This window comes from Phacochoerus africanus, chromosome 10 (genome assembly GCF_016906955.1).
Source record: "Phacochoerus africanus isolate WHEZ1 chromosome 10, ROS_Pafr_v1, whole genome shotgun sequence".
Classification (NCBI taxonomy): Eukaryota; Metazoa; Chordata; class Mammalia; order Artiodactyla; family Suidae; genus Phacochoerus; species Phacochoerus africanus.
Window position 1 is genome coordinate 105,482 of NC_062553.1, and position 23,141 is coordinate 128,622.

A 23,141-nucleotide genomic window follows, 5' to 3' on the forward strand; every position below is an offset into this window, starting at 1 on the left:
TGCTCCAGCGCAAGAACAGCTCAGTTCTCGACAGCTCTGAGGCCTCAAACAAACGCTCCATCCCACCTGCTCCCCTTTCAGGGGAGGCAGCAGGATTTGGGGTCAGGCCACATCCGTAGCTTGTGGCCATTGGCAGTAATTTGCTCACTTCATGAGCCCCCATTCCTTCATCAGCAAAGCGGAGCTTCAGAGCCCCGTCCTCCCCAGGCCTGCCCCAGAAGCAACAAGGAAACACGTGTACATCGCCGGCACTTAGACGGCCCTCAGTACGCGCTTGCTGACCTTAGTGCCCAGCCCCAAAAAGGAGAGCGGAGAGGAGGCGGAGGAGGGGGCCGGAATGGTGTGCACAGTAGAACCGCCCGCTAACGGGAGGACACTGGGGCTTGGACCTGTGTCCCGTAGTCACCAGGCCTGGCAGGGGCGGAGGGGAGGGAGGGAGGCCAGGCTGGGCCTGCCTGGAGCTTCATCTGCCCACAGGGCCATGATGATGACGGCGTGTGACCTGTCTGCCATCACCAAGCCCTGGGAAGTCCAGAGCAAGGTCAGAGTCACACAGGGCCCCAGACATCCTGACAGTCCTCACGGGACTGCATCTAGGTGAAGCCTGGGACTGGGGGGGACAGACTCATCCACCCGCAAGCCGTGCTAGGGGCTGCTGCTCAGCTCTGGGGCCCGGCCACCACCGGGCAAGGGGCCGCCGCACTCGCCTGTGTAGGGACGCCAGAGTCTGGAGCACAGAAGACCAAAGGCACTGGCCGTGATGGTAGGATCTCAGGACACTATCTGACCAAGTACTGAATCACAAGACGCCTGGCTTCTGTGTGCCTTTCAGGTGGCTCTACTGGTGGCAGCTGAGTTCTGGGAACAAGGGGATTTGGAAAGGACAGTTCTGGATCAGCAGCCCATTGTGAGTGTTGCATCCAGAATCCTCCACACTTGTCATGGTCCTTGGGAGCCCCAGGCCTGTCTCGGTGCCGACAGGGATCCCCGCGGTTCTGGGGTCCCGGGGCCTAGATCTCTCTTTTGGGGGTGACGTGACTTGCATAAACTTGGTGAGAATTTAGCTGCATCGGGATCTGGGCAAAGTTGCGGAAAATACAGGGATTGGGTAAAGCCGTGACGCCCTACAGAGGTGGAAAGCTATTTCTGAAGCTTCAGAACGAGGCTACGCCTCATGACAAAAAGCCTCCATGGGCCCAGGCAGCTCCACAGCGAGATCCTGCCAGGCTATGAGCTGCTCTAGGAAGGCCCAGGGCAGGCCAGGCCTGGGCCTTGGGGAGAGCGCCAGAGAGAGCTGGAGCCTGGAGTCCAGCGCTCACACCCTGGATGTGGCTATGGCTGCAAGAGGGAAGGGAGGTGGAGGGGGCACATGGGGGAGGCCAGAGTGGTGGGCACACAGTAGGATCATCCGCTCCTGGAGGAACCCTGGGGCTTGGACCTGTGCCCCCACTGCCGCCAGGCCTCACAGGGGTGGAGGTTGCGGGGAGCGAGGCCAGGCTGGGCGTGCCTGGAACTTGGTCTGCCCACAGGGCCATGGTGATGCCTGGATCTTTGGGTCAGCAAGGTGGGGTTAGGAATCTGTCGCTAGACTGAAGTGGGAGCTGAGTGGGGACAAGGACACAGCATTGCTCAACATGTGGAAGAGAGGGAGAGAGGTTTTGCCTCACAAGCCACCTCCAGCCACTAAAGAGCTTTCCAAGCACAGGGCTACGAAGACTCCAGGGCCAGCTGCAGACTGCAGGAAAGGCCTTGGGGGAAGATAGGCAGCCTGTTTGTCCCTCTGGGCCGGGCTTCTAGGGTCCTGCATGGCTCACCCTGGCACACTCAGCTCCACATAGTGGGCAGTTGTGAGGAGGAGGCTCTTAGGAGGTAGCTGGGCTTGGGGGCACGGTGTCCAGAGTCTGTGGACACCGAGGACAGCTCCTCCAAGAGCCCCTGCAGTTTGCCACTCAGACCTGGCTCAGCACCATGGTTAGTTCCCAGGGAAGGTGGGGGAAGGGGCTCAGAGCCCAGCGCTCCCTAGCACAGCTCCCCAGGGGGCTGACCAGGCCGCCCCAGAAGCAGGAGTGGGCTGGGCGGGAAGTGGGGCATTCCGGCTTTCCCTTCCAAGGCAAGCTCATCCCCTGGGCGCTGCTCATTCAGTGTCTCCGGGGACAACTCATGGAGCTGGGGTGGCTCTGAGTCCTGGTGGCTCAGGGGCTGTCAGGCAGGCCTACCGCCCAGCCCCTCACAGTGTCCTCGCTCCCCCACAAGCCAATGATGGACCGGAACAAGGCGGCCGAGCTCCCCAAACTGCAGGTCGGCTTCATCGACTTTGTGTGCACATTCGTGTACAAGGTAAGCCGGGCAGGCCAAGGCCTGGCTGGGTTCGCAGGGAAGGGCAGGGGCTGGGGCTGGTGTGGGGCCCATCCTCCTTGCACCCGCACTTAAAATAGAAATCCTCAGGGTCGCCCCAAGGGGGTACCCTCCCTGTCGGTTCCTCAGAAGCATGGTGAGCTTTTCTACCCCCCCCCACCCCCCCCTGCTCTCTCCCTCCCGGAACGTCCTCCTGCTCCCCTTGAGGTCTTACTCCAGTGTCCCTTCCAGAACCCCATCCTAGGCACTCCTGCCGGGGCCCCGCGCACTGTTTTTGGGGCACTGACCAGTTTGTGTGCAGTGCATTTATTCAGTGGCTGAAGCCAGGAGGACGGGGATGGGCCACTGTCGCCAGCTGTGTGTGCCTGGCCCAGCAAACACCTGGGCACAGCTGAGTGGCATTGGGATGCCCGCTGAGGACCAGGAGCAGGTGCAGCGACATCAGCTGCCGGGACTGGTCTGGGAGTAAGAGGACAGCGCCCTCCTGAGTCACCCATGTGACCCACCATGCAGTCACAGGCTCAGGGGCAGACACTGCACTCCAAGGGGGATGCTTTCTGGTTCTGAGTGAAATCACTCCTGACTGGCCCCGTCCCATCCCTCGGTCCCTGAGGCCACATGCCTCCCTTCACTGCAGCACCGGCTGGCTTTCCTGCCTCCACTGGGGGCCGTGCGTGCTGGGGAGCTGGGGCAGGGGTGGGGCACGGTGCTCACACTCTTCCTGAAGTGGTTACAGGCCAAGGCCCCACTGCCTCCCCCGACTGCAAACTCCTGCGCAGCCCGTGTGTGTTCATGTGTCCGCATGTGTGACGCGTGGTGTGTGTATGAGAGTCGGTGAGGAGCCCCAGAACCTGCGCGTCTACCCAAGCCTCCCACCGCCCCTGCCGGGGAATGTCCCTCCTGTAGTTGACATTTTCCCCTCTCTTCTTAGGGACCTCATCCCACAGGGCCGGTTCTAACCTCAAGGACACAAATTCCCAAGTCTTTCTCCCTTTTCAGGCCTTTGCGGGGAATTCGACATCTCGGTGGCCCCTCCCTCACGTCCCACTGCCCAGGAGCGCTGGGGTGTGGTCCAACCTCTCAGTTCCTTTTCCAGGAGTTTTCCCGCTTCCACGAGGAGATCCTGCCCATGTTCGACCGGCTGCAGAACAACCGGAAGGAGTGGAAGGCCCTGGCGGATGAGTACGAGGCGAAGGTGAAGGCCCTGGAGGACGAGCAGCAGAAGGAGGAGGCGCGGACGGCGGCCAAGAAAGGTCCGGGCCCCGCTCCTGACGAGCCCACACGGCTGGGGACTCGGCCTCCAGGAGGCCAGGCACGAGGCTAGCCCCCAGTCTCAGTGCCTGAAGTGACAGTTTGCTCTGGAGAAGTCAGGCTTCAGGCCGCCCTGTGGTTGGCGCACTGGGGTTCCTCACTGCACAGGCGGCCACTCGGGGAGGCTCGTCCCCCGGGAACAGCCTTGCTGATTCGTGTGGTTGACAGGCCCACACTGAAAGGACTCACTCCAGGCCCTAGCCTCAGACTCTGGGGGGAAGCGACTGTCACCAGGTGAGGTGCCGTCAAAGTGAACCCGTTACAGCTCTTTCGTTCCACCGTCCAGCAGCAGTTCCCTCCTAAGCAGCTCAGAAAGTCTACCTACGCTCCATCCACCTCAGAAACAAACCTGTAGGCCCAGAAAGGAGGACAACAAGCAAGCTAGCAGTCAGCATGAGTTGTATCTTTCCCCGCGCCATGGGCAGGGCACCTGTGCACTTTCACCCTCTGCTGCGGGAACGTAGCTCTATTGTAACCAGTCAGGGCACCCAAGTCACAATCCGTGATGCTGTCACCTTGGCATTTGCTTGTGCCCAGCCATTCCCTGCAATGTCCCGCAGGGGAGGGAACCAATACAAACAGGACGACTTCGGGGAGGCCAGGGCTGGAGTGTCAGCAAGGGTTAAACTAGGATGAGCTGGCCTAATCGGCTCAGGCTGACCAGACCCAGCTCTGCCCTTCCTCCTGCAGCTCAGAGTGGAGCTGGGTTGAGCGGTTCCTGCCGTCTCGCTTTCTCTTGCAGCTGGCACAGAAGTTTGCAATGGCGGCCCAGCACCCAAGTCTTCCACCTGCTGCATCCTGTGAGCTGGTCGACAGTGGGGTCCCCCAGCCCCCTCATCCCAGTCCCCCACTGGGGCTCTGCCTCTAACCAGAGGTTAGAAAGCCTGAGAAAACGACCGAAGACAGTTTTGGATATTCTGAATTTTTTAAACGTTTTGTGTTTTTATGAATTAAAGCCAACTACAAATGATATGAACACTGTAGCCTGCCTTATGCTCATCCACCTTTTGGACGCACAGTAACACCAAGGGACCTTCGAAAAGGATCTGTAAACTGTGTCTTAAAGCACTGGGTAAATCTGCTTATAACTGCACATGTATTTATGTATTTATGACGGGTACATAGATTTCGATTCACATCGGGTTTAGAAACAAATTCACGCACGAAAACTTAGAGTAAAATATAAAGAAAACATGCTATCCCCTTTTAATGTGGCAGAGGACATTCACTTGCGACCCATCAGAAAATCCTGCCAGAAAGGCCTAGGCTGAGAAGAGCAGTCGTCGGACTTGAGTGATCTGTGCAGACACTATCTTTAGCAACTGTCCGGAGCTGCTCTGTGCCTGTGGCCTGCCCAGGTCCCCCAGCGGCTCCTTCATGAAGCAATCTACTGGTTCCGAGCTGGAAAAAGCAGAGTCTGACCCAAACAGAACACAGGACTCGTGCTGGAAACGGGTACTAACTACCTGATGGAAATTAAGGACGGTTAACTCGTAACAACAGCTCCAAAGGAAATGTTTCCAGAGTGGAAACTCGCCAGCCAGCACTGCAGGGCCAACCAGCTTGTTTTAGGGTTCAGAGGCTGCTCTCCCGAGGCAGGTGGAGACAGCCCTATTAACCGTCAACTCACAGGAGTGGCTGAGTTCCTATCTCAGCACCCATGACCCAGGTGACAAGGACGGAGGCTACAGCTCATCCAGGTTCCCAGGGACCCAGTGCTCCAACCTCAGGGCATACCAGGGCGGGGCAGGGGCACACGCCTTCGGGCACCGGAGCCTTACCTTAACCAGAATCAGGGCTTTGAAGGACTTGTTTGCCACCTTTCATTTTCTCCTCACATTTGCAGATGAACTCATTTTTACTTTTATGTTGTGGTTGCACCCATGGCACGTGGAAGTTCCTGGGCCAGAGACCCAAACCACACCACCCACCGCAGCGACCTGGGGCTGCTGCAGTAACAGCGGATCCCTCGTCTGCTGCACCACATTTTACAAATAAAGTCTGCTCCTGGCACTGAGATAGCAACAGTGACTTTTGACTTTCCAACACCAGGCCTGGGGCTGAAGGGACACAGCCAACAGAGGTGGCACCTACTGTCTGCTCAGTCCCCAGAACGGCTGGCTGCACCCCAGCCTGGGCCTCAGAAGGCCACATCCCCGCTTTGGGATCAAGGGGAGAGCTGTGGAGGGGGAAAGAAGACCCATGTCCCGACTCTGAGGGCTTCAGGCCGCTTCCATCCCCACCGTGTGCAAGGCAGCCCCTGCCCAGCACATCCAAGGGTCTGGGTCAGGGCCAAGGAGAGAAAACCAAGCAGCACCCGCGATGCCTCAGTGGGCTGTGTCTGTTACAAACTGCATCCTCTGGGGTTCCCCTTGGATCCGCAGAGCCAGCAGTGGAGGCTTTGTGCTCCCCGCCCTATTTCCACCCTGCATTCTGGGTCTGGATTAGTGATGAGTGCCTCCCCACCTGCACCGCACATACAACTGCTGAGCTTGGGCCCAGAAACCAATCAACTGGGGACAGTAAAGGCAAGTCAGAGCATCACACAGCACAGAAAGCTTTATTTGTCCACGTCCACGCTGCTCTGGAAAAAGGGAGGCTCACTTTAATATGCTGTCCTCTTGGGCTGAAAGGTTAGAAGGAAAAAACACGTGCTGTTACACACTCAGGCAAGCCAAAAGGACCACTTTAGATGCCTCTCATTCCTGCTGAGACTGGCTGTGCGCCACTTAAAGGCCCATCCCTGGCCAATACCCCTGACTGTTTCTCTCTCTCTCACACACACACACACACACACACACACACACACACACACCCGCACGCCCCCACCCAGCATGCAGAAAGGAGGCAGCCTCATCTAGAGCATCAGCTGCGTCTGAAAATCCAGGTGGGGGCAAATACACGCGATGCAACAACATGAGTACCTTCTGCCAGTTCTCGCTCAATGCGCTTCAGCTCATCCTGCTTCTTCTTCTCCTCAGCTGCTATCCTCCTCTCCTCTTCTGCCCGGGGTTTCAGGTAATCTGTTGAAGGAAAACAGGAAGGTGGGAAAAGGGACTGTCAACGAACTTCTTCACTGAAACGCTGCATAAAAGGAACTCAATCCGCAGGCAAAGTTATCTTCACAGGAGCCCTGTGAACGCCAGAAGCACCTATTTCCCACTCCCCTTTACCTGGAACTAGGTAAAGGCCTGACATTCATCCCTTAACAAAGAGCCCAATTCGGAGGGCAGCTACAGGGTCGCCGCTGCTGCCCCCCCGACTCAGTCCTCGGCGCCGTAAGGAGCTGCCTCGGGTCAGGCCGCAGCGCTCCTACACACACTCGGTACCAGCTTTAACAGGAACCAAAAGTTTCCGATTCCCCACGCGGTGCCCGGCCTCGAAATGCACTTGGTCCTGGCTGCTGGGGCCAATGCAGGGGTCCAGGCCGCTGGGGTTCCTGGGTCTGACGCCTCCCACCCTGCCCTCCATCCTGTCCTGAGCGCGTTTACTTCACGGACGCCGGGAGCCCGAACTGGCTTCGAGAAGGCCGGTGCGCGCCCCGTGGTCACTCACTGTAGCGCTTGGCTCCATAGGCCACACCGAGGAACAGGGCGGAGTAGCGGCCGAGCTGCGGGGAAAAGGCAGTCAGAGGCGGCGGAGAGGGACCCGGGGCCAAGGGCCTTCGCCCCAGCCGGCGGCTCAGGGCGCCGGGCGGGGGTCGAGGGAGTGGGAGGAGGGGTAAAGACAGGGGTCACTGCCCGCGGGGTCGGGGGCTGGTGGCTGGGGACGGGGGTGAATCGCAGACTCCGGGTCGGAGCGCGATGGGGTGAGAGAGGGATGGTCGACCCGCCAGGCGGGGGCCGGTCCGGGGGTCTCGACCTCCGCGGAGGTCACGCGCGGGGCCAGGAGGAGCCGAGGACCCGGCGGCGGCCGGGAAGCCTGGTTCACCTTGATGAGCGGAGAGACCTGCACCGGCGGCACCATCTTGTCCGTGACCTTCGCACCGGAAGCACTCTCTGACCGAGGAGGACGCCGCAAAAGTCCGGAAAACCGTGGAGACGTGGAAGCGCACTCTGGAAAGCGCATGCGCCGTCGGCAGCAAGCAGGCACAGTGCCCTGCCCCCTGGTGTCCAAAGAGGGAACGGCGCGCGCGCCTGTGGAGGGAGGGGTGACGTCACTGGGCGCACGGCTCGCACCTGGCTGCGCGTGCGCAACGGCCTTACCTTCTGGCGAAGGTTCCTGCAGCCAGTGATGTTTTCGGGCTGTGGTTTTTTGGGGTTTTTTTTTGGGGGGGGGGTTAGGGCCGCGCCCACAGCATATGGAGGTTCCCAGGCTAGGGGTGGAGTCGGGGCTGTAGCTGCTGGCCTACGCCACAGCCATAGCAATTGCCACATCCTTAACCCACTGAGTGAGGCCAGGGGTGGAACCTGCGTCCCCGTGGATACTAGTCAGATTTGTTTCCGCTGAGCCACGACAGAAACTCCTGTTTTTGGACAATTTTGAGTGCAAATGGAGACCCGCAGGCGATAGGTACAAATGTTTGAAAAATGCAATTCCACCTTACAAAGTGCGAAATGAATTGTTCTCCGTCCTTACGTCCTGGGCTGTAGGGTGGCCCCAGCCACGTCCAGGCCGTCCATTACCGGGACCGCCCCAGGTCAGCCCTGAGGATGGCCCCGGAGGAGGCTCGAGGCTCTGCACAGGGAATCTGGAGTCCCGGTACAAAGTGTGACCTGAGTGCAGGCTGGCTCTCAACAGAAAGGAGTGGCCGCTGCTAGCCCCTCAGAACTCACAGGCCAGGCGGACCACGTAGCCTCATAAACCCTTCCTGGGGCTGCACTGCCTTGGGTGCCCCCTTCCGCCAGCCACCAAGTCCCAGCCCCCCAGCAGAGCTAGAGCTTCCTCAACCCAGCAGCCTCTCTGGCAGAGGGGGCTGGGGTCTAACTGGAAAGGCCACCCTAGCAGAGCCTGCTCCCTGGTTCTCTTTGACTTCTGCCCTCAGAACCATGCAACCCCAAGCTTCGAGGTCCACGTGCAACAAGCCCTGGTGCTCACTTCAGCTGCCCTCTGCTAGGGAGGCAGGGGTGGCACTGGTGGGGCACTCTGCCCCTTCAAAGGAGTCTCCTCTAGCTCTGCAGCCACCCAGGGAAGACACAGCTTGGCCAGTCCAGGTGTGCAGAGGCGCTCCCCAGAGAGAGGCAGTGGTGGTCACAGAGCCTCCCAACTGAGCCTCCTGTGCTGACACATAGTCGCCATGGCAATGGGGCTGAGGCTCTGGTGGGAGGACCACCCCTCTCCTGGGCCCTGTGCTGCTCCAGGCATAAGTGCTCTTTGAGAGCCAGGGCTTGCGGGGGGGGGCGTCGTAAGAGTCCTGGCTGCACTGCAGAGGCGGGGGGACTTTTTCCAAAGAGAAACTATGATTGTAAAGAGAATAGCATGCAGGGATGAAAACCCCAGGGCGTGTAGCAGGTGCTCAGTAAATCTGCACCGAGGAATTCCTGGGTCAGCCTCCAGGGGCCTGACAGAGGCTCCTCCCTCTCCACTTCCTGGGAGTCCTGGCTCCGGGCCTCCCAACCCAGAAACGAGAAAATCAACTAGACTGGGAGTGGGAACACTGTGGCAGACTCTACAGGGCAGCTGGGCCCTTTTCTGAACCTTCTGAAGACTCCTGGCTGACACCGGCTGACATCTGGTGGCCTCTTCAGAGCCTGGGGTGAGCAGAAGCCCTCATGAACAGCTCCCCCCCCGACACACACACACACGCACACGCACACTCATACTCATTGATCCCTGAAAAAGCTGTAAGCACAGGCTGACCCCACAGGGCACAAAGCAAAACGCCTCCACTACCAACATGCCAGTCATGTGGCAAGGCTAAGCACCACCACCACACCCCCAGCCCGTGCATCCCAGTCTTGCCCTTGAGGGGTTGAGCAGATGACCTCAAGTGATAAATGTGTCTTCCCTTCCCTGGGTTTTACAATAAACCTACTCCTCAGCAATTCCTGCTTCCAGAATCAAAAATAAGTGTCTCTGGGGCTGAAGGTGGGGCCAGAGTGTTGGTGGGGGGATCGCATACCAGTAGCTTTCACAGCAGGGGGTTGGGAGGTTGGTGACCAGTGGGAGACACACACAGGCACAGGAACTCACACCGAACTGCCCAGGAAAGCCCCCTGAAGCTGGGGGAGGCCTGTGTTGGCCCAGGGGGCTTCCTGGAGACACCGCAGAGGGGGGGTCCAACCTGGCTCTGGACCCAGGGCCCTCCTGCTGACACCCCTGCACCTGTCAGGGCCAGCTGTCCACACTGAATCCCGATATTCTCCTAGGAGCCAGGCTCCATGGCTATCTTTAGTGCTGTGTTCAGCCCCAGGCCAGCCCCTGGAAGCCTCCCCAGGGGCTCAGCTAGCCTCTTCTGGCTGTCCCCGAATCAAGGTCTCCTGGACACAGACCCCACGGGCCTTCCCCACTCGATGTGGCACTCCCCACTCCTGCAGCCCAGCCAAGGTCAGTCCAGACCCGCCTGGCTGGGAGCGGTGGGGGTGCCTGTGCAGCCCAGGATCAGGATCAGCCCGTCTCTGTCACACACTCGCCCTCAGGGGTTCTCCAGGCAGAGTCCCAGGGGAACTCCCAGGTCCCTCCAGGCAGGTCGTACACTCCTGGCCAGGCTTCTCAAGTGGCGAGCTGCCCTGGGGCTCACGTATGGCAGCACCTCAGGGGCACCAGGAGATAGAAGGTATGGGCCCTCATCTTCCAGCTGCAGCAGGTGCCATGTGGTCCAGAGATGTGGCCCTGGGGACCAGCAACCAGAGATTGCCGCTCGTCCCAACCCCATCCAGACCTGGCTCTGGGCGCTGGGAACCTTGTTTTCCAGGCGTGAGACTGGGGCCTCCCGACTGCCTCCTCCTCCTGCTCGGCCTGAAGGCCCCGTCTTTCCCGCCAGGCTCTGCACCCCACCACCAAGGAACATCCTCCTCCCAGAAATGTTATCCCCCACGGAGTGCCTGGCGAGGAGCTCCCTGCCAGGGGACAGGAAGAGTGGCCCCAGGGCTGGAGTCAGGGCTTGGGACATCTCTGCCACCAAGGCGGAAGATGAGGGCACACAGAACATGCCTGGAGAACACTTGGTAACTGGCCACCAGGGCCTTTCACAGCAAACCTGGGGGCGATGTCCCTTCCTCTGGCTTCTGCAGCTTCAGGCCATTGGCCCACATGCAGGTGGCCCTGGCGATGCACAGAATCTACAAGAGCAAAGGCTCCAGGGTGAGGGGCAGGTGAGGAAATGCCTTCGAGGCTGGGGGCCTGTTGGGTGGGGAAGGATGGGGCAGCTGACTCACTGCTGGCTGTCGAAGCTCACTCTGCAGTTGTCCCTGGGGGAGCCTTGATCCTGCCCTTGTAGGGAGTGGCGGCTGGAGTCTGAGCTGTCCTGGGGGACTGGGTAGGAGCTTAAGACAGGTGGCATGGGCACGGAGGGCACAGACCATCCCATCAGGCATGGTGAGTGTGCTGTGTGCACACGTGTGTGTGTGTTTGTACATGATGTGCATGCGTGGCTGTGGGCACCTCACATGCGTGAGTTTTGTCTGAGTGTGTTGACTTTGTGCACACATATGAGAGTATGCAGGTGCTGAGGGTGGGAGCAGATCCACACCCTTTGACAGCCTTGGTGACAGCTGGGGCTGGGAGATGGGGGTCCTGGGCTTCGCCCCAGTGGGACTCTCAGAACGAGCCTATCCACTTGCTGGCCATCTGCGTGGTTCGTTTGCTCCTGGTCCTCCTGGCTGGGTGGCAGAAAGAGCAGGACATAGTTCAGGATGAACCTGGCGCACAGTGCTCCTCAGGGGGTCCTCTGACCATGCCAAGCATGTGCAGCTGCTCCAGCCCAGAGACCTGGGCTTGGGAGCCCCCTGGAGCCCCAGGTGCCTCCATCCACTTTACCTCTGCATTGTTTCCCAAATGCCTGGGTGCCCCCGAGGAGACCCTCAGGCAGGCTGGGGGGGCCCTCAGCCTTGGCGTTCTCATCTCAGGCCAGCAGGAAGACCAAGAAGAAGGAAGGGGGTGCCCTGTGGGCCCAGAGGGCGTCATCCAATGTCTTCTCCAACTTTGAGCAGACCCAGATCCAGGAGTTCAAGGAGGTGAGGTTCTACTCGGGACCAGGGACCCTCCACCCTGCCCAAGGGGACCCCTGGGAGTCATAATGCAGGTGACAAGACCCTGCATGATTCTGGATCCAGAGCCAATGCGGGGGCACCTGCCCTCATTCAGTGCAGCCGGGCCGACAGCCCAGTGACCCTGGCCTTGGTTCCAGGCATTCACACTAATGGGTCAGAACCGAGATGGCTTCATTGACAAGGAGGATCTGAAAGACACCTACACCTCCCTGGGTACGTGCCCTGGGGAGAACTCTGCCTCAGCCCCCCCTCCCCCTCCCAGGAGTGTCCTCCAGTCCCAGAGAGCCTCCCTCTGCCTCTGGCCCCGAAGCCTGATCTGACTGCCCACTGGCCAAGAGGAGATGCGCCAGGCCTCTGCTGGGGAGAAATTCCCCTCCAGCTTGATCAGAGTGGGCAGAGGGCCCCACCAGGTGGGCAGTGCAACCCAAGCCGGGGCATCCCAGAGAGGGAGGTGGGACCAGGGCTCTAGGGAGGAGCTGATGCCTCTGCAAAGGGAGGCTTGCCCTCCCACCTCCAGACACAGTGGGGCGGCCCAGGCAGGGAGCTGAGAGACAGCAGGGAGGGCTGCTTGTGCTCCTCTGAAGAGCCCAAGGTTGGTCCCTCTGGGGCGGCACAGCCCAGCCCACGGCCCTCCCTCCACTCCCCATCTGGGGACAGCTGTCCTTGGAGCTGGGGAGGCCAGGCTGCTTTCTACCAGGGCAGGTGCACACAGACTTGCCTTCCCTCCAGGCCCCCTCATGCCCAGGTAAGCAGATCACAGACGTTCCCGGCGGGCTCCTCTTCCCAGCTCAGCCCACCTCCGGGGCTAGGGTTTGGCTTCTGTTGACTCTGAGAAGCTGCCCTCACCATGCCTGGGCCCAGGATCCCTGCACTGGCTCACCTCCCTCCCTCCCTCCAGCCTCCCCCGCTTTGTTCTGGGGTAGCCTGGAGAATGACCCCCTGGGGCCCCTGCCTCAACCACAAGGCATCCAGGGCTGGTGACATTCCTGCCCAGGGACTCTCCCTCATTCCAAGATAGGCAAAACCAACGTCAAGGACAACGAGCTGGACGCCATGCTCAAGGAGGCCTCCGGGCCCATCAATTTCACCATGTTCCTAAACATATTTGGGCAGAAGCTGAGCGGTGAGCAATGGGCCAGCCCGCAGATGTCAGCTACAGCGCATGTGCATCTGCTTGGCTCCTGACACCCAGACATCCAGACACCTCACTTAAAAACGTGAATCTTGAGGTCTCTTGAGAAAGCTCCGGAACCTGGCATTCGAGACCTGCATCTGTCTCAGATGTGGCAGGCGGCCCCCAGGGCTGGTGAGCTGACATTCAGCCCAGCCCCATGTCTTCTTTGTCGCTCACTGAGCACTTGCCCAGCTCTGGGCCTGGTGGGACCTAGGGGAACAGTTCCCCACCGCCCCCAGGGTAGGAGCTGAGGGTCTCCCTGGTGGTTGGGGCAGGGGGCCATGCAGGGGGAGGGCACGGAGCCCAGACGCCCGGGTCCCAAAGCCTCCTGTGGGCAGGCACGGATGCAGAGGAGACCACTCTCAACGCTTTCAAGATGCTGGGCCCAGACGGCAAAGGCAGCATCTACAAGGACTAGTGAGTGTGGCCGCAGGTGCCCAGGCAATACCAGGGTAGGAGGGAGGCCGAGCCTACTCCCAACCCCAGCTCTCGGGCCTTGCTTGGCCTGCCCAGGACCCGAGCCCTGAGGCTGCTGAGGGCGACACCAGTCCTATCCACGCAGGGCCAGTGGTCACCGCCACTCGGACCATCACTGGGTCTTTGGCCCCTTTGGGGACCACTTTGGCCAAACAACAGGAAGGGGCATGTTTGCTGTACCAGGCACTTGCCCCCTAGGGGTGTGTGAGTCAGGAAAGGCCGCTGTAGCTGCCCCCCAGCACCCAGGACTCGCCCAAGGCCAGGCTCCCGAGAGGTACCTGCACTGAGTGGGTGGGATTGAAGAGTGGGCAGACACACCTTGGGGCAGCCCTGTCCCCCCACGAGGACCCATCACAGGGCTCCCCTGTGGCCACCCTTCCCGTCGGGGGCTGATCCCTTCTCCAGAGCAGCCTAGTTCAGCTCCTCCCTCCCATCCTCAGCATCAGGCGGCTGCTCATGTCCCAGGCCGACGAGATGACTGCCGATGAGGTTTGGTCCCTCGCCCCCTCCTTCCCCAAGTCCCTCTGTGAAGCCCAAGCATGGCCCTCAGGGCTCGGAGGGGGTGGGGGCAGGAGGCAGATGCACCCCAGCCCCCAGAGGCTGTAGCACGGGATGGGTGGGACACCCAGTGTCCAGGAGGGGAACACCTGCCCTGGCCCCACCCCTTGTTCTGCAGGGTCTCTCCCCCACCTTCCTTCCCCCCAGGCACAGAAACAAGACAGCCTGGAGCCCTGCAATTATAGCCAGTGCATGTAATTCGCCCGCTAGCTGTGGCCTTGGGGACCCTCCCACTCCCTCCCACTCCTGCCTGGGCCCGACACTCCACTGCCAAACTCCTAGGTTGACCAGATGTTCCAGTTCTCCACCGCTGATGCCGCAGGAAACCTGGACTACAGGGCTTTGAGCTACATGCTCACCCATGGGGAGGAGAAGGAGTGAGGGGCACCCCCACCAGGCTGTGGTCAGTTCAATAAATGTGAATCCACAAACCTGCCTGTGAGTATCTCTGCTGGGGGAGTAGGTGTCTCCTGGGGCCCACCCCTGGCCTCCCCTCCAGCCCATCCTGGCCCCACCTGTGCTAGCACCGGCTGGGTGTCTGGTCATTCAGTGGTCAGAAGAGCTGGAGAGTGGCTCTGGGATGGGCTCCTTCGAGGCAGGCCTGCCCCACACCTGTCCACTCCGGACTCAGCCATCCGGGACCCTCGGGATCCCCAACCCACCCGGTTTCCCTCAGCCTGTGCCCCTCATGCCAGGCCAGCCTCCCCACCACAGCCCCTGCGCCACCACCAAGGTCTGGCCTGGCTACGGGCACATCCCAACTTGTCAGTGGCCTCTTGTCTACACGGCGGCAGCTCTTCTTGCTAATAGCCACGGGGTGTCCAATGGGCCATCCTGCCTCTGCTGGCCGCCCCTTCACATTCCCAGGCCCCCTTCTGGACACGCTAACTGCTCCCTGGCCTCTGGCCCTCTGCAGGCCCCTGCGATGTCTCTGCGGGCTCTCTGGAAGAGAGCAGGAGCAGGAGCGTTGGCTCCAGGAAGGAGCTGCTTCGACTTCCTGCGGCATCCGTGCTGGGGCTGGGCTGGGGCTGGGGCTGCCCGGACAGGGCCTCAGAGGGTGGCTGCTGGGTGAGGCGCGTGGCCCGAGGGCTCTGAGGTTGCCGGGCACGTGTCCTCCTGGATGGAGGGGTTTGCGTCAGCCTCAGCCTGCAGGCGCCGGTACGGGGTGTGGAAGAAGAGCACCATGAGGCAGCTGAAGAGGACGCACAGGCCGGCCATCAGCAGCATGGACACTGGGGAGACACAGTCCAGCTCAGCCCAAGGCTCCGCCGCACGCCAGAGCTCCCCACCCGGGTGCAGGGGGCACGGCGCTGGCAGAGCCCCGCAGACCCTGAAAACCATGCCTCAGGGGGACCCCAGGGACAGACTCCATCCCAGCCCCAACAGGCCCCAAAGGTGGGTTTGCCCCGGGGCTGTGAGCTCTGAGCCCCAAGGTCACCGGCACTGCCCCTGTCTGGGGTCAACCCCAGTCCCATCTCTCTGACGCCATCTCTGTCTTTCTCTCTCTGTCTCGTTCCCTGATCTCATTTCAAAACCACTCCCATGGGGGGGGTCAGAGGTTGCGCTTTCGTCAGGGCCTCAAGGTTGCTCCCACTACAGGGCGCGCGGGTTCTGCTATCGCCCTCCAGCCCCACCCCGACCGCCTGTGGATGTCCTGCATACGCCCTCTAAGGACAGTGGAGGTCCAGCCCGTGGGTGGGGAGTGGCCTCCTGGCCTCCGCCCTCAGGGCCCCACAGGCTGCAGCACTCACCCTTCCAGTCCAGTGGGTCCTGGCCGTCCTGGCAGGTGGAGAAGGACGGCTCTGCGCGGCGCACGGTCAGGGCAGCCAGCAGCATCATGATGAGCACACCCTCGGCCTGCCTGCACAGCCAAGGGCTCTCAGCCCTGCCCGGGCACTGCTCGCTGCCCAGCCTGAGCCCCAGCATCTGGCCCCGGCCCGCACGCAGCAGGCACTCGGAACAGGCAGCCTCTTGCCAGGTTACCTGCTGTGCGGCCTGGGGCGGGGTGAGGGGAGGGTCTCCGGGCCCCCAGGGAAGCAGTGGGAGATGGACTCACCCCAGCACGAAGAGCAGGCCTGCGGCTGCACCTTCACCCACAGGGAAAGAGCACTCCACGGCCAGCTCCATGGCGACAGGTGCCACCGCGAAGCCAAAGAACCCAAACAGCGAGCAGATGGCAGCCAGCGCAACAGTCTGTCCCTGCAGCTGGGACACCTAGGGGCAGAGCGTGGCCCAGACGGATGGGCAGCAGTCAGATGAGCCGCAGCCCTGGACACCCAGACCTAGCCCGGTCCTGCAGCTGGTGGACCACTCAGGGACCACCCCAAGAGGCAGCGCCTGGGCCCAACCTGCCAGCCGCCCCACTCCGGGACGCCCCACTTTCACCCCTGCAAGGTGGTCTCCGCTTAAGGGGACTCTCACCAGGGCAAAGGCCACACAGACCAGAGATGTCAGGCACAGGCCGATCTTGATGGCTCCCGTGAAATGCTTGGTTCGGTCCACGTACAGGCCAAGAGCCAGGGCCCCCAGGACCCCAAACACAATGAAGAGAGCCCCGCAGAGGCCCGCAAATTCCTGGAGGGGAAAAGGAGGTGGGGCACCCCATCGCCGGGGCCCAAGGAGGAAGCAGTCATCCTTAGGGGGTACGCTGTCACCAGGGAGCCCTCGCAGGGTCACCTAGCAGTGCCCGAGGCCCAGCGGGAGGACGCGGGATGCGCCGCCACACCGTTGGCTGGGGAAGGGAGGTCCACCCTTGGAGGGTCCACTTCCCCGGGTCACCCCCACCCAAGAACTCTAGAGGAACGACTGCCAGAGAGCAACGGCCTGGCTGCTGCAGACACCCCTCGGGGCTGTCACCCCAAAGAACTGGGAACATGCAGGGCCTGAACCCCACGCCCAGGGCTGATGCCAGACAGTGGAGGGCATGGCCAGAGATGCTTCCAAGTATCGAAGGGCCCTCGGGCTGCAGGGGGGCAGGGGAAAAGGGCCACACAAAACCCAAGCAAAACACACTTGGGCTTGGCCACCACCCCTTCCCAGTGCCTGCAGACAGATTCTCACATGGCGTCTCAATCGCACCCAGGACAGAAGGTCCCCCCACCCAAGTGTGGAAGTGCAGCTCCCGGAGGCCCCAGGCAACTCCACAGCTGCATGCAGAAGAGCAGTGGAGGCACGCAGCCTGCGGGGTGACAGCCCCCGAAGCTCTATCCTTGCACGGGCAGGCACGAGGGTAGGCCAGCACTCACGTTGGAATAGCCGTTCACACAGAGGACCTGCTCCAGGAGGGCCGAGAAGCTGGAGAAGATGCCAATGCCGCCCCCAAAGCACACGGCCAGGATGATGTAGGCCTTGTTCCTTGCCAGCTGAAGGGGAGGGGTTGCTCAGCCCGGAGCCCCACAGTACACGCAAAGGTCCAGGGGGCGGCCGCCCTCCCCTCCTCGGCCTCCCCCAGCCCTGGGGGCACGAAGCACGCACAGCACTGACCAGCTTCAGGCCGTCTAGGAACTTCTCAGAGGTGGAATGGGCAGCTCCAGCAGAGGGTGGGGTGGGGGGCGCGCTCTCCCAGAGGCATGCCGTGGCCAGCAAGAAGGCGAGGCCAGCAGGAATGGTGTAGATGCCCAGCTGTGGAGAGGGCATGCGTGAATGCACATGTGTGCACGCATGCACAGAGCACTAGCGAGGCCCCCCAAAGACACATGCACACGCGCATGGGTGCCTCACACCTGCTGCTCTGGAGCCCACCCACCTGTCAGCCCCGGGTGTGTGTCAGCAAGCCCCAGGGCTTGCGCTGGGCCTGCTCGGCTTTGCTGCATTTGGAAGCCCAGCTTTCAAAATAGCACCCAAAGAAGACCGCAACCGCGATGGCCTTAGCGCCACCCTCTCTAGAAGCGCCAGACCCAGCCATCCAAGTGGGATCCACCTGGGCCCCCTCCCACCTCTGTGAGCAACCCCAACATGCATCCTGCTGGAAGCCCCTCACACCCCCACCCCCTCCACCCTGAGCCCGCCCTGCGCCTCCACCTGATCAAAGCCCTGGACACTCCGAGCACACCCTTCACTCCCTGACGCATTCCTCACAGACTGAGTCACTTCCCCAGGTGTCCATCCCGCCGACGCCAACTGCCTGCCCCGGGCTGACCCTTCCCTCCGCCCTCCCCTAGCTCAGCAGACACACTGGCATCTGGCTGCCACCCTCACCCCTCAACCTTGCATCTGAGGGCCCTTCTCTGCTGGCCCCTTGATCCCTCCCTGTCGCCCAAATGCCTCCTCCTGCTCCAGCCAGCCTTTCACCTCCGTGGAGCTCTGTCCCGGCCAAGGAAACCAGGCCAGCTCCCGGCCCCTGGGGTCAGGCCTGACCCTGGGAAGGTGCCCACAACTCGCACAGGTGGAACCCTCACGGGCACAGAGTGCACGCACCCACGTGAGCACCGAGAGTGGCAAGTGCACACTCACAGGGATGGGTGTGGACTCACTGCCCACCACGCCTGCACACATGGGTGCACACGCACACACACACAGCCACACACACCCAAGGACACACCAAACACCAGCCACACGGTGCGCGCACCACACAGGCACACACGTGCACCTGTGAGTCCCTCACCATCACGGGAATGTCCTCCTCCTTCTTCACCAGAGCGGGAGACAGCAGGTTGGCCACCAGGAGGCCCAGAGGGTTTGCTGGATGGAGGGGACATGCGTCAGCTCGGCGTGGCAGGCTGGTCCCAGCCCACAGAGGAGCCCCGCCCGCTCCCAGAGGGGCCGGGGCCGGGGCCACGCACGGCGCTGGAGACGTGGGCTCCCGCCCCGGGACTCACACATGGTGCCAATCATGTTGGCTGTGGCTCGCTGGTGCTCAGGGAACCACAGAGCGGCCAGCTTGGCTGGAGAGAAGATGACCAGAGTCTGGGCCAGGGCGCAGAGGCTCTGCCCCCCCAGGAGGAAGGCAAAGGGGTCGTGGATGGTGGTGAGCATGCAGGGCAGGGAGCGGATCACACTCCCCGCAAAGTTCAGCCATGCGCTTAGGAGGATCTGCAAGGGCGGAGTCGGAAGAACTGCCCGCCCGCCCAGACCCCCTCCCGGCACCCAACCTCCACCCACCGCCCCGTGGCTCTGCCTGGGGCCCCGGATCTCTTGAGGCCACACTCGGGCCCTGGTAGGGGGTCTGACTCACTGCCCAGCGGAGCCCAACAGAGTCCAGAACCCAGACGGCCACCACGCCGAACGGGATGGATGCCACAAGGTAGACCAGCGAGAGCCAGTTGATCTGTTCGGTGGAGAGGCCAAAGTGCTGGGCAATCGTGTCAGCCACGGGTGCAAAGCTGAGCCACAGCTGTGGGATACACACCGGCATCAGCCCAGGAGGCAGGCACCAGAGCCACCACAGCTGCCTGCCGTCCTGTGCTGGGCTGGCAGGTTGGAGGTAGACAAAGGGCCCAGGAGTCCTGTAAAGGCCAGGGTGCTCGCCGGTCACCCCAGAGGGAAGGACCGGTTGAGGGCTCCCATGGTGCGCCCAGGACATGGACCAGTGGACCGTTGCACGCGTGGTCTTGGGGGCAGGCTGACAGCCTGGCTGGAGCCTGCAGGACAGCGAGCCCCAGCAGGACTGGCCCTCCAAGGAGAAGGTCCGGGGGCTGTCAGTGGACAAGGCGTCCACCGTGGGGGGGGCACTGTGCGTGAAGGGGGCTTACTGGGTTCTGCACGGAGCTGGAGCACAGACAGTGGGCCAGGGTCAGGGCAGGGGAGCCGGTAGAGCCCCGTCACATGGGTGTGTAGTTTGCGAGGAAGACCAGGCAGAGGAGCACATTCGAGGGGACACCCAGTGCCTGTGGGGGACACCCAGGTGGACGAGGGCAGAAGCATGGTGGGCCAAGTGGAAGGGACAGCAGAAGGGCTGCTTTCATGGGGGGAGGGGGTGGTGTACAAAGGGCACCTCGGCCTGTCTGCAAACTTGGTGATGGAATCCCAGGCGGAAACACTTGCATTTTACGCCAGCCCTGCCTGAGGCCAGCCCGACCTTCCCTCCAGGAGACCCACGTGTTTGGGAAGTGAGACCCTCTCTGAAGCAGGCGACATTTTCCAGACATGGGCGCTGCCAAGTGGTGCGACCCTTCCTTAACCCTGCAGACCTTCAGCAAACAGCTGGGTCAACCAGGGAAGGCTCTCTGGAGGAAGTGAGACACCGCTAGTCCCTGACGGATAGGAGGCCAAGAAGAGGGGAGGGGTTCACCGCGGCTTACCGCAGGGGGCACGGGCAGGCCAGGCTGGGCCCGGAGACAGGGTGCCGCAAATCTAAGCCCCAGATCGCTCCAGCTCTCAGAGGACCTGGGAACTCAGGAGCCTGCACCCGACCACAACCTCCATGCAGGAAGCAGCAAAATCCAGGCTTTCTGACCCAAACAGAGCTCTGACCACAAGGCCTCACATGACAGCAAGCTTGGGCAACAGCTGCCTTTTCTTCCTTTTTTCCAGGACAGACCTCCCAGGTTCAGCAAGAGCTCAACGCAGGCCCAACTGCTTCCTACCCAGCCTGACCCAGCAGTGAGAAAGCCTGGGGTCTGCTCCCATGCCTGCCCTGCTGAGCCATGCCCAACCCTCGCCAGCCACGTGCCTGCTGGTCCCTCCCCAGAGCTTGTGGCCAGCCAGGCAGAGACATCAGGCAGGTATCCCTGTCATGGCACAGCAGAAACGCATCGGACTAGGAACCATGAGGTTTCGGGTTCGATCCCTGGCCTCACTCAGGGGGTTAAGGATTTGGTGTTGCCATGAACTGTAGTGTAGGTGACAGACGTGGCTCAGATCCTGCGTTGCTGTGGCTGTGATGTAGGCCGGCAGCTGTAGCTCTGAAGGGACCCCTAGCCTGGGACCCTCCATATGCTGCGAATGCAGCCCTAAAAAAAAAAATAATAAATACATAAATAAATAAGTAAAAATAAAACACACCAGACAACGTGGGGAAGACTGTTTGTCCCCACTAATCAAGATTTCCTTTCCATCTGTTCCCAGCCCTGCCAGGTGCCCCCTCATGTCCCTGTGAGAATGCTGACAGCCACCAGGTGCTCTCCCCCAGACCCACGCTGGGGCCACCCAGACCTCTTCCCAGCACTGCCCCACCTGCCCTTCACGCTGCCCTGTCAGAACCTGAGCCGCCGAGAATCAGGCTGCAGGCCGCCTAAGAAAGTGGTTAAGTGGACTTGGTCAGGGCACACCTGGTGGCCAGCACTCCCTGTCGTGACCACGGCAGGGGTCGTGATGACTCCTGGTGCGATTCCTGACTGCTAATAATGACTTGTGAGCAAGAGAAATGTAGCAGGAACTTCTCAGGGTCCCCCCAAAGCCCATCTGCTCTCAGACTCATCACAGCAACTAGGGGTGGGCACCGGGGGGGGGGGGGGGACCCTGCTCTGCCTCCTCAGACCTATGCACCCAGACCCAGTTCTGGTTTCCAGGCATCCAGACACAGGGGCCGGCTGTGTCCTGCAGAGAAAAGAAGTTTCCGGAGTCACGGTAGACCCCAGGCCCAGGCCGCAGATGCCGCCTGTCCCAGCAGGGCGCTGGCCCTCCACTCTCAGTCCAGCAAGGCCAGCATCCAAGAGTGGCTGGGCCTGAGGACCTCTCAGAGGGGGCCTCCCAGGGCTGCCCCTACCTACGGGCCCCTCCTCCTCCCAGATCTCTGCTGCCTGACTGTCTCTGACTGCCCGGGCTTTCCTGAGCCCCGGGTCCTGAGGCCAACTGCAGCTTCGCATTCCACCATTAAGTCAGTCCCTGGGGTCCGCATTAGGGAGGCCAGCGGAGGGGGTCCTGTGAGGGGCAGCACTGCAGCCTGACGCGCCAGCAGGCGGCCACTCGGGGCTCATGTGCGGGTTGTGCCTGAGGACGCCCGTCCCAGCACGAGAGGCTGGCCCCGCCAGGGCCAGGGGACCGAGAAGTTTCACCGGCTGAGCTCCGCTGGGGGTGATGGGCTGGGCAGAGAGAAGGGGACCCCAGGGATGAGTCTGGGGGAGGAGCAGGTTGGGAGAGTGGGACCCCGGAACCGGCAGGGCTCTCACTGGCTGCTTCTCTGGAGAGGCGGGCGCCCTGGGAACCCTGTCCCCGGAGGGGGCGAGTAGTGCGCAGACTCGGGCGCGGGGCTCAGCGGGGTCCTGGCCTCAGCTAACGCCCCCGTCTGCGATCCCGACCCGCGACCCCCGCGCCCGGTACCGTGGCGTTGGAGCAGCTCAGCAGGCTGATCACCAGCAGGAAGACCCAGCGGCGTGCGTAGGCGCGGTAGCCCCTCAGCGCGCTCAAGGTGAGGGGCCCGGCGGCCCCCGGGCTGTCCCCCGCCAGCCCCGCCATCGCCACCGCGCCCGGGCCGCCGGCTCTTGGAAGAGAGCGCGGGCTGGGACCTCCCCCGCAGGAGGGGTGGGGTCAGTCCCCGCCCCGGGGGCCCGGGTCACCGGGCCGCCAGGCGGAAACGGGAGGAGTTAAGAAGTTGGACCCTACCGGCCGGCCAGGACGGAAGTCTGCGGCAGAAGCAAGGACAAAATCCCCTCGCAGGGGCCAAAGCCGTCCCTGCAATGGACACGCCCACGCGGATGGGTGCAGGAGAGGGCCCCGCGAAGATACCATCTCGCAGAAGGTCCGCACTTCATGAAAGGGCTTATGGAGAGAACCCTTCCTCCACCCCACCCCTCAATTCCTAAGGTCCGAACGAACGAGTTACAGGGAGCAGCAGGAGGCCAGCCCGGAAGAGGAGGCTGGAGTTAGTTTGCAAAGAGCCTCGATCCCTACTAGTCAGTAGGCTCAGCCCTGCCGGGAAGCAGGACCTCGGGAGAGTGGCCAGCAGTGATGCTGGCCGAGTCCCACCCAGGGAGAGGGCTGTGCCAGAGCACAGAACCTTCGGCCAGAGGGGAGGCAAGCAGCCTCCTCACCTGGCTATTATCTGCTGGTTACCGCTGAGAAAACAGCTGGGGAGAGCAAGGAGACATAGGTTTCTGTTTAAGATGGAGACAGCTGTAGCTGAAGGCAGGGAGAAGGGAGGTGCCGTGTTTCCCGCAAGAGCTCCCCTGTGGACAGCTTCCTCCTGCCCAGCTTCCTCCCTACCCCAAGGTCCACTGGACACCTACTCTCCACTACTC

The 23,141-nt window shown here is 61.9% G+C and overlaps 4 protein-coding genes across 6 annotated transcripts in view; 2 read left to right on the plus strand and 2 right to left on the minus strand.

Annotated features, from left to right (window-relative positions):
• PDE6B (phosphodiesterase 6B) overlaps positions 1-4,636 on the plus strand; it is a 30,495-nt gene extending 25,859 nt beyond the window's left edge. Inside the window, exons 18-22 of the mRNA XM_047799172.1 lie at positions 478-541; positions 833-907; positions 2,254-2,337; positions 3,452-3,608; positions 4,409-4,636. Of these exons, the coding sequence (XP_047655128.1) occupies positions 478-541; positions 833-907; positions 2,254-2,337; positions 3,452-3,608; positions 4,409-4,470 (442 nt within the window). The 3' untranslated portion in view covers positions 4,471-4,636. The remainder of the gene's footprint in view (positions 1-477; positions 542-832; positions 908-2,253; positions 2,338-3,451; positions 3,609-4,408) is intronic.
• Positions 4,637-6,207: 1,571 nt separating this feature from the next.
• ATP5ME (ATP synthase membrane subunit e) lies at positions 6,208-7,734 on the minus strand. The gene is made up of 4 exons (XM_047799171.1): positions 7,597-7,734; positions 7,222-7,276; positions 6,591-6,689; positions 6,208-6,292 (listed from the first exon to the last, which is right to left on the minus strand). Exons 1-4 carry the CDS (start codon positions 7,732-7,734, stop codon positions 6,267-6,269), a joined length of 318 nt encoding a protein of 105 aa, XP_047655127.1. The 3' UTR covers positions 6,208-6,266.
• Positions 7,735-11,105: 3,371 nt separating this feature from the next.
• MYL5 (myosin light chain 5) lies at positions 11,106-14,406 on the plus strand. The gene is made up of 8 exons (XM_047799347.1): positions 11,106-11,142; positions 11,518-11,564; positions 11,673-11,780; positions 11,954-12,029; positions 12,835-12,939; positions 13,329-13,407; positions 13,908-13,956; positions 14,308-14,406. The coding sequence occupies exons 1-8, from the start codon at positions 11,106-11,108 to the stop codon at positions 14,404-14,406; spliced, it is 600 nt and encodes a 199-aa protein (XP_047655303.1).
• Positions 14,205-22,647, minus strand: SLC49A3 (solute carrier family 49 member 3). 3 transcript variants are annotated; one of them, XM_047798660.1, is made up of 10 exons: positions 22,507-22,647; positions 19,199-19,357; positions 18,843-19,056; positions 18,629-18,705; positions 17,509-17,646; positions 17,271-17,387; positions 16,447-16,599; positions 16,082-16,239; positions 15,777-15,886; positions 14,205-15,257 (listed from the first exon to the last, which is right to left on the minus strand). In XM_047798660.1, the coding sequence occupies exons 1-10, from the start codon at positions 22,630-22,632 to the stop codon at positions 15,076-15,078; spliced, it is 1,434 nt and encodes a 477-aa protein (XP_047654616.1). In that variant the 5' UTR covers positions 22,633-22,647; the 3' UTR covers positions 14,205-15,075. The 3 variants fall into 3 exon arrangements, with proteins under 3 accessions (XP_047654616.1, XP_047654615.1, XP_047654617.1); XM_047798659.1 differs by lacking the exon at positions 22,507-22,647 and adding an exon at positions 22,225-22,392; XM_047798661.1 differs by lacking the exons at positions 19,199-19,357; positions 22,507-22,647 and adding an exon at positions 22,225-22,392.
• Positions 22,648-23,141: the final 494 nt, after the last annotated feature.

Coding starts and splice junctions, on each gene's coding strand:
- MYL5 (XM_047799347.1), top strand. CDS start 11,106: ATGGGCACGGAGGGCACAGACCATCCCATCAGGCATG. Junction 11,565..11,672: donor GGAGCCCCCTGGAGCCCCAG/GTGCCTCCATCC, acceptor TTCTCATCTCAG/GCCAGCAGGAAGACCAAGAA. Junction 13,957..14,307: donor ACGAGATGACTGCCGATGAG/GTTTGGTCCCTC, acceptor CCAAACTCCTAG/GTTGACCAGATGTTCCAGTT.
- ATP5ME (XM_047799171.1), bottom strand. CDS start 7,734: ATGCGCTTTCCAGAGTGCGCTTCCACGTCTCCACGGTTTTCCGGACTT. Junction 7,277..7,596: donor AGGTCTCTCCGCTCATCAAG/GTGAACCAGGCT, acceptor TTTTCCCCGCAG/CTCGGCCGCTACTCCGCCCT. Junction 6,690..7,221: donor CTATGGAGCCAAGCGCTACA/GTGAGTGACCAC, acceptor TTCCTTCAACAG/ATTACCTGAAACCCCGGGCA.
- SLC49A3 (XM_047798659.1), bottom strand. CDS start 22,359: ATGGCGGGGCTGGCGGGGGACAGCCCGGGGGCCGCCGGGCCCCTCACC. Junction 19,358..22,224: donor TGAGCTGCTCCAACGCCACG/GTACCGGGCGCG, acceptor TGTATCCCACAG/CTGTGGCTCAGCTTTGCACC. Junction 15,887..16,081: donor GGCCTGCTCTTCGTGCTGGG/GTGAGTCCATCT, acceptor TTGGCTGTGCAG/GCAGGCCGAGGGTGTGCTCA.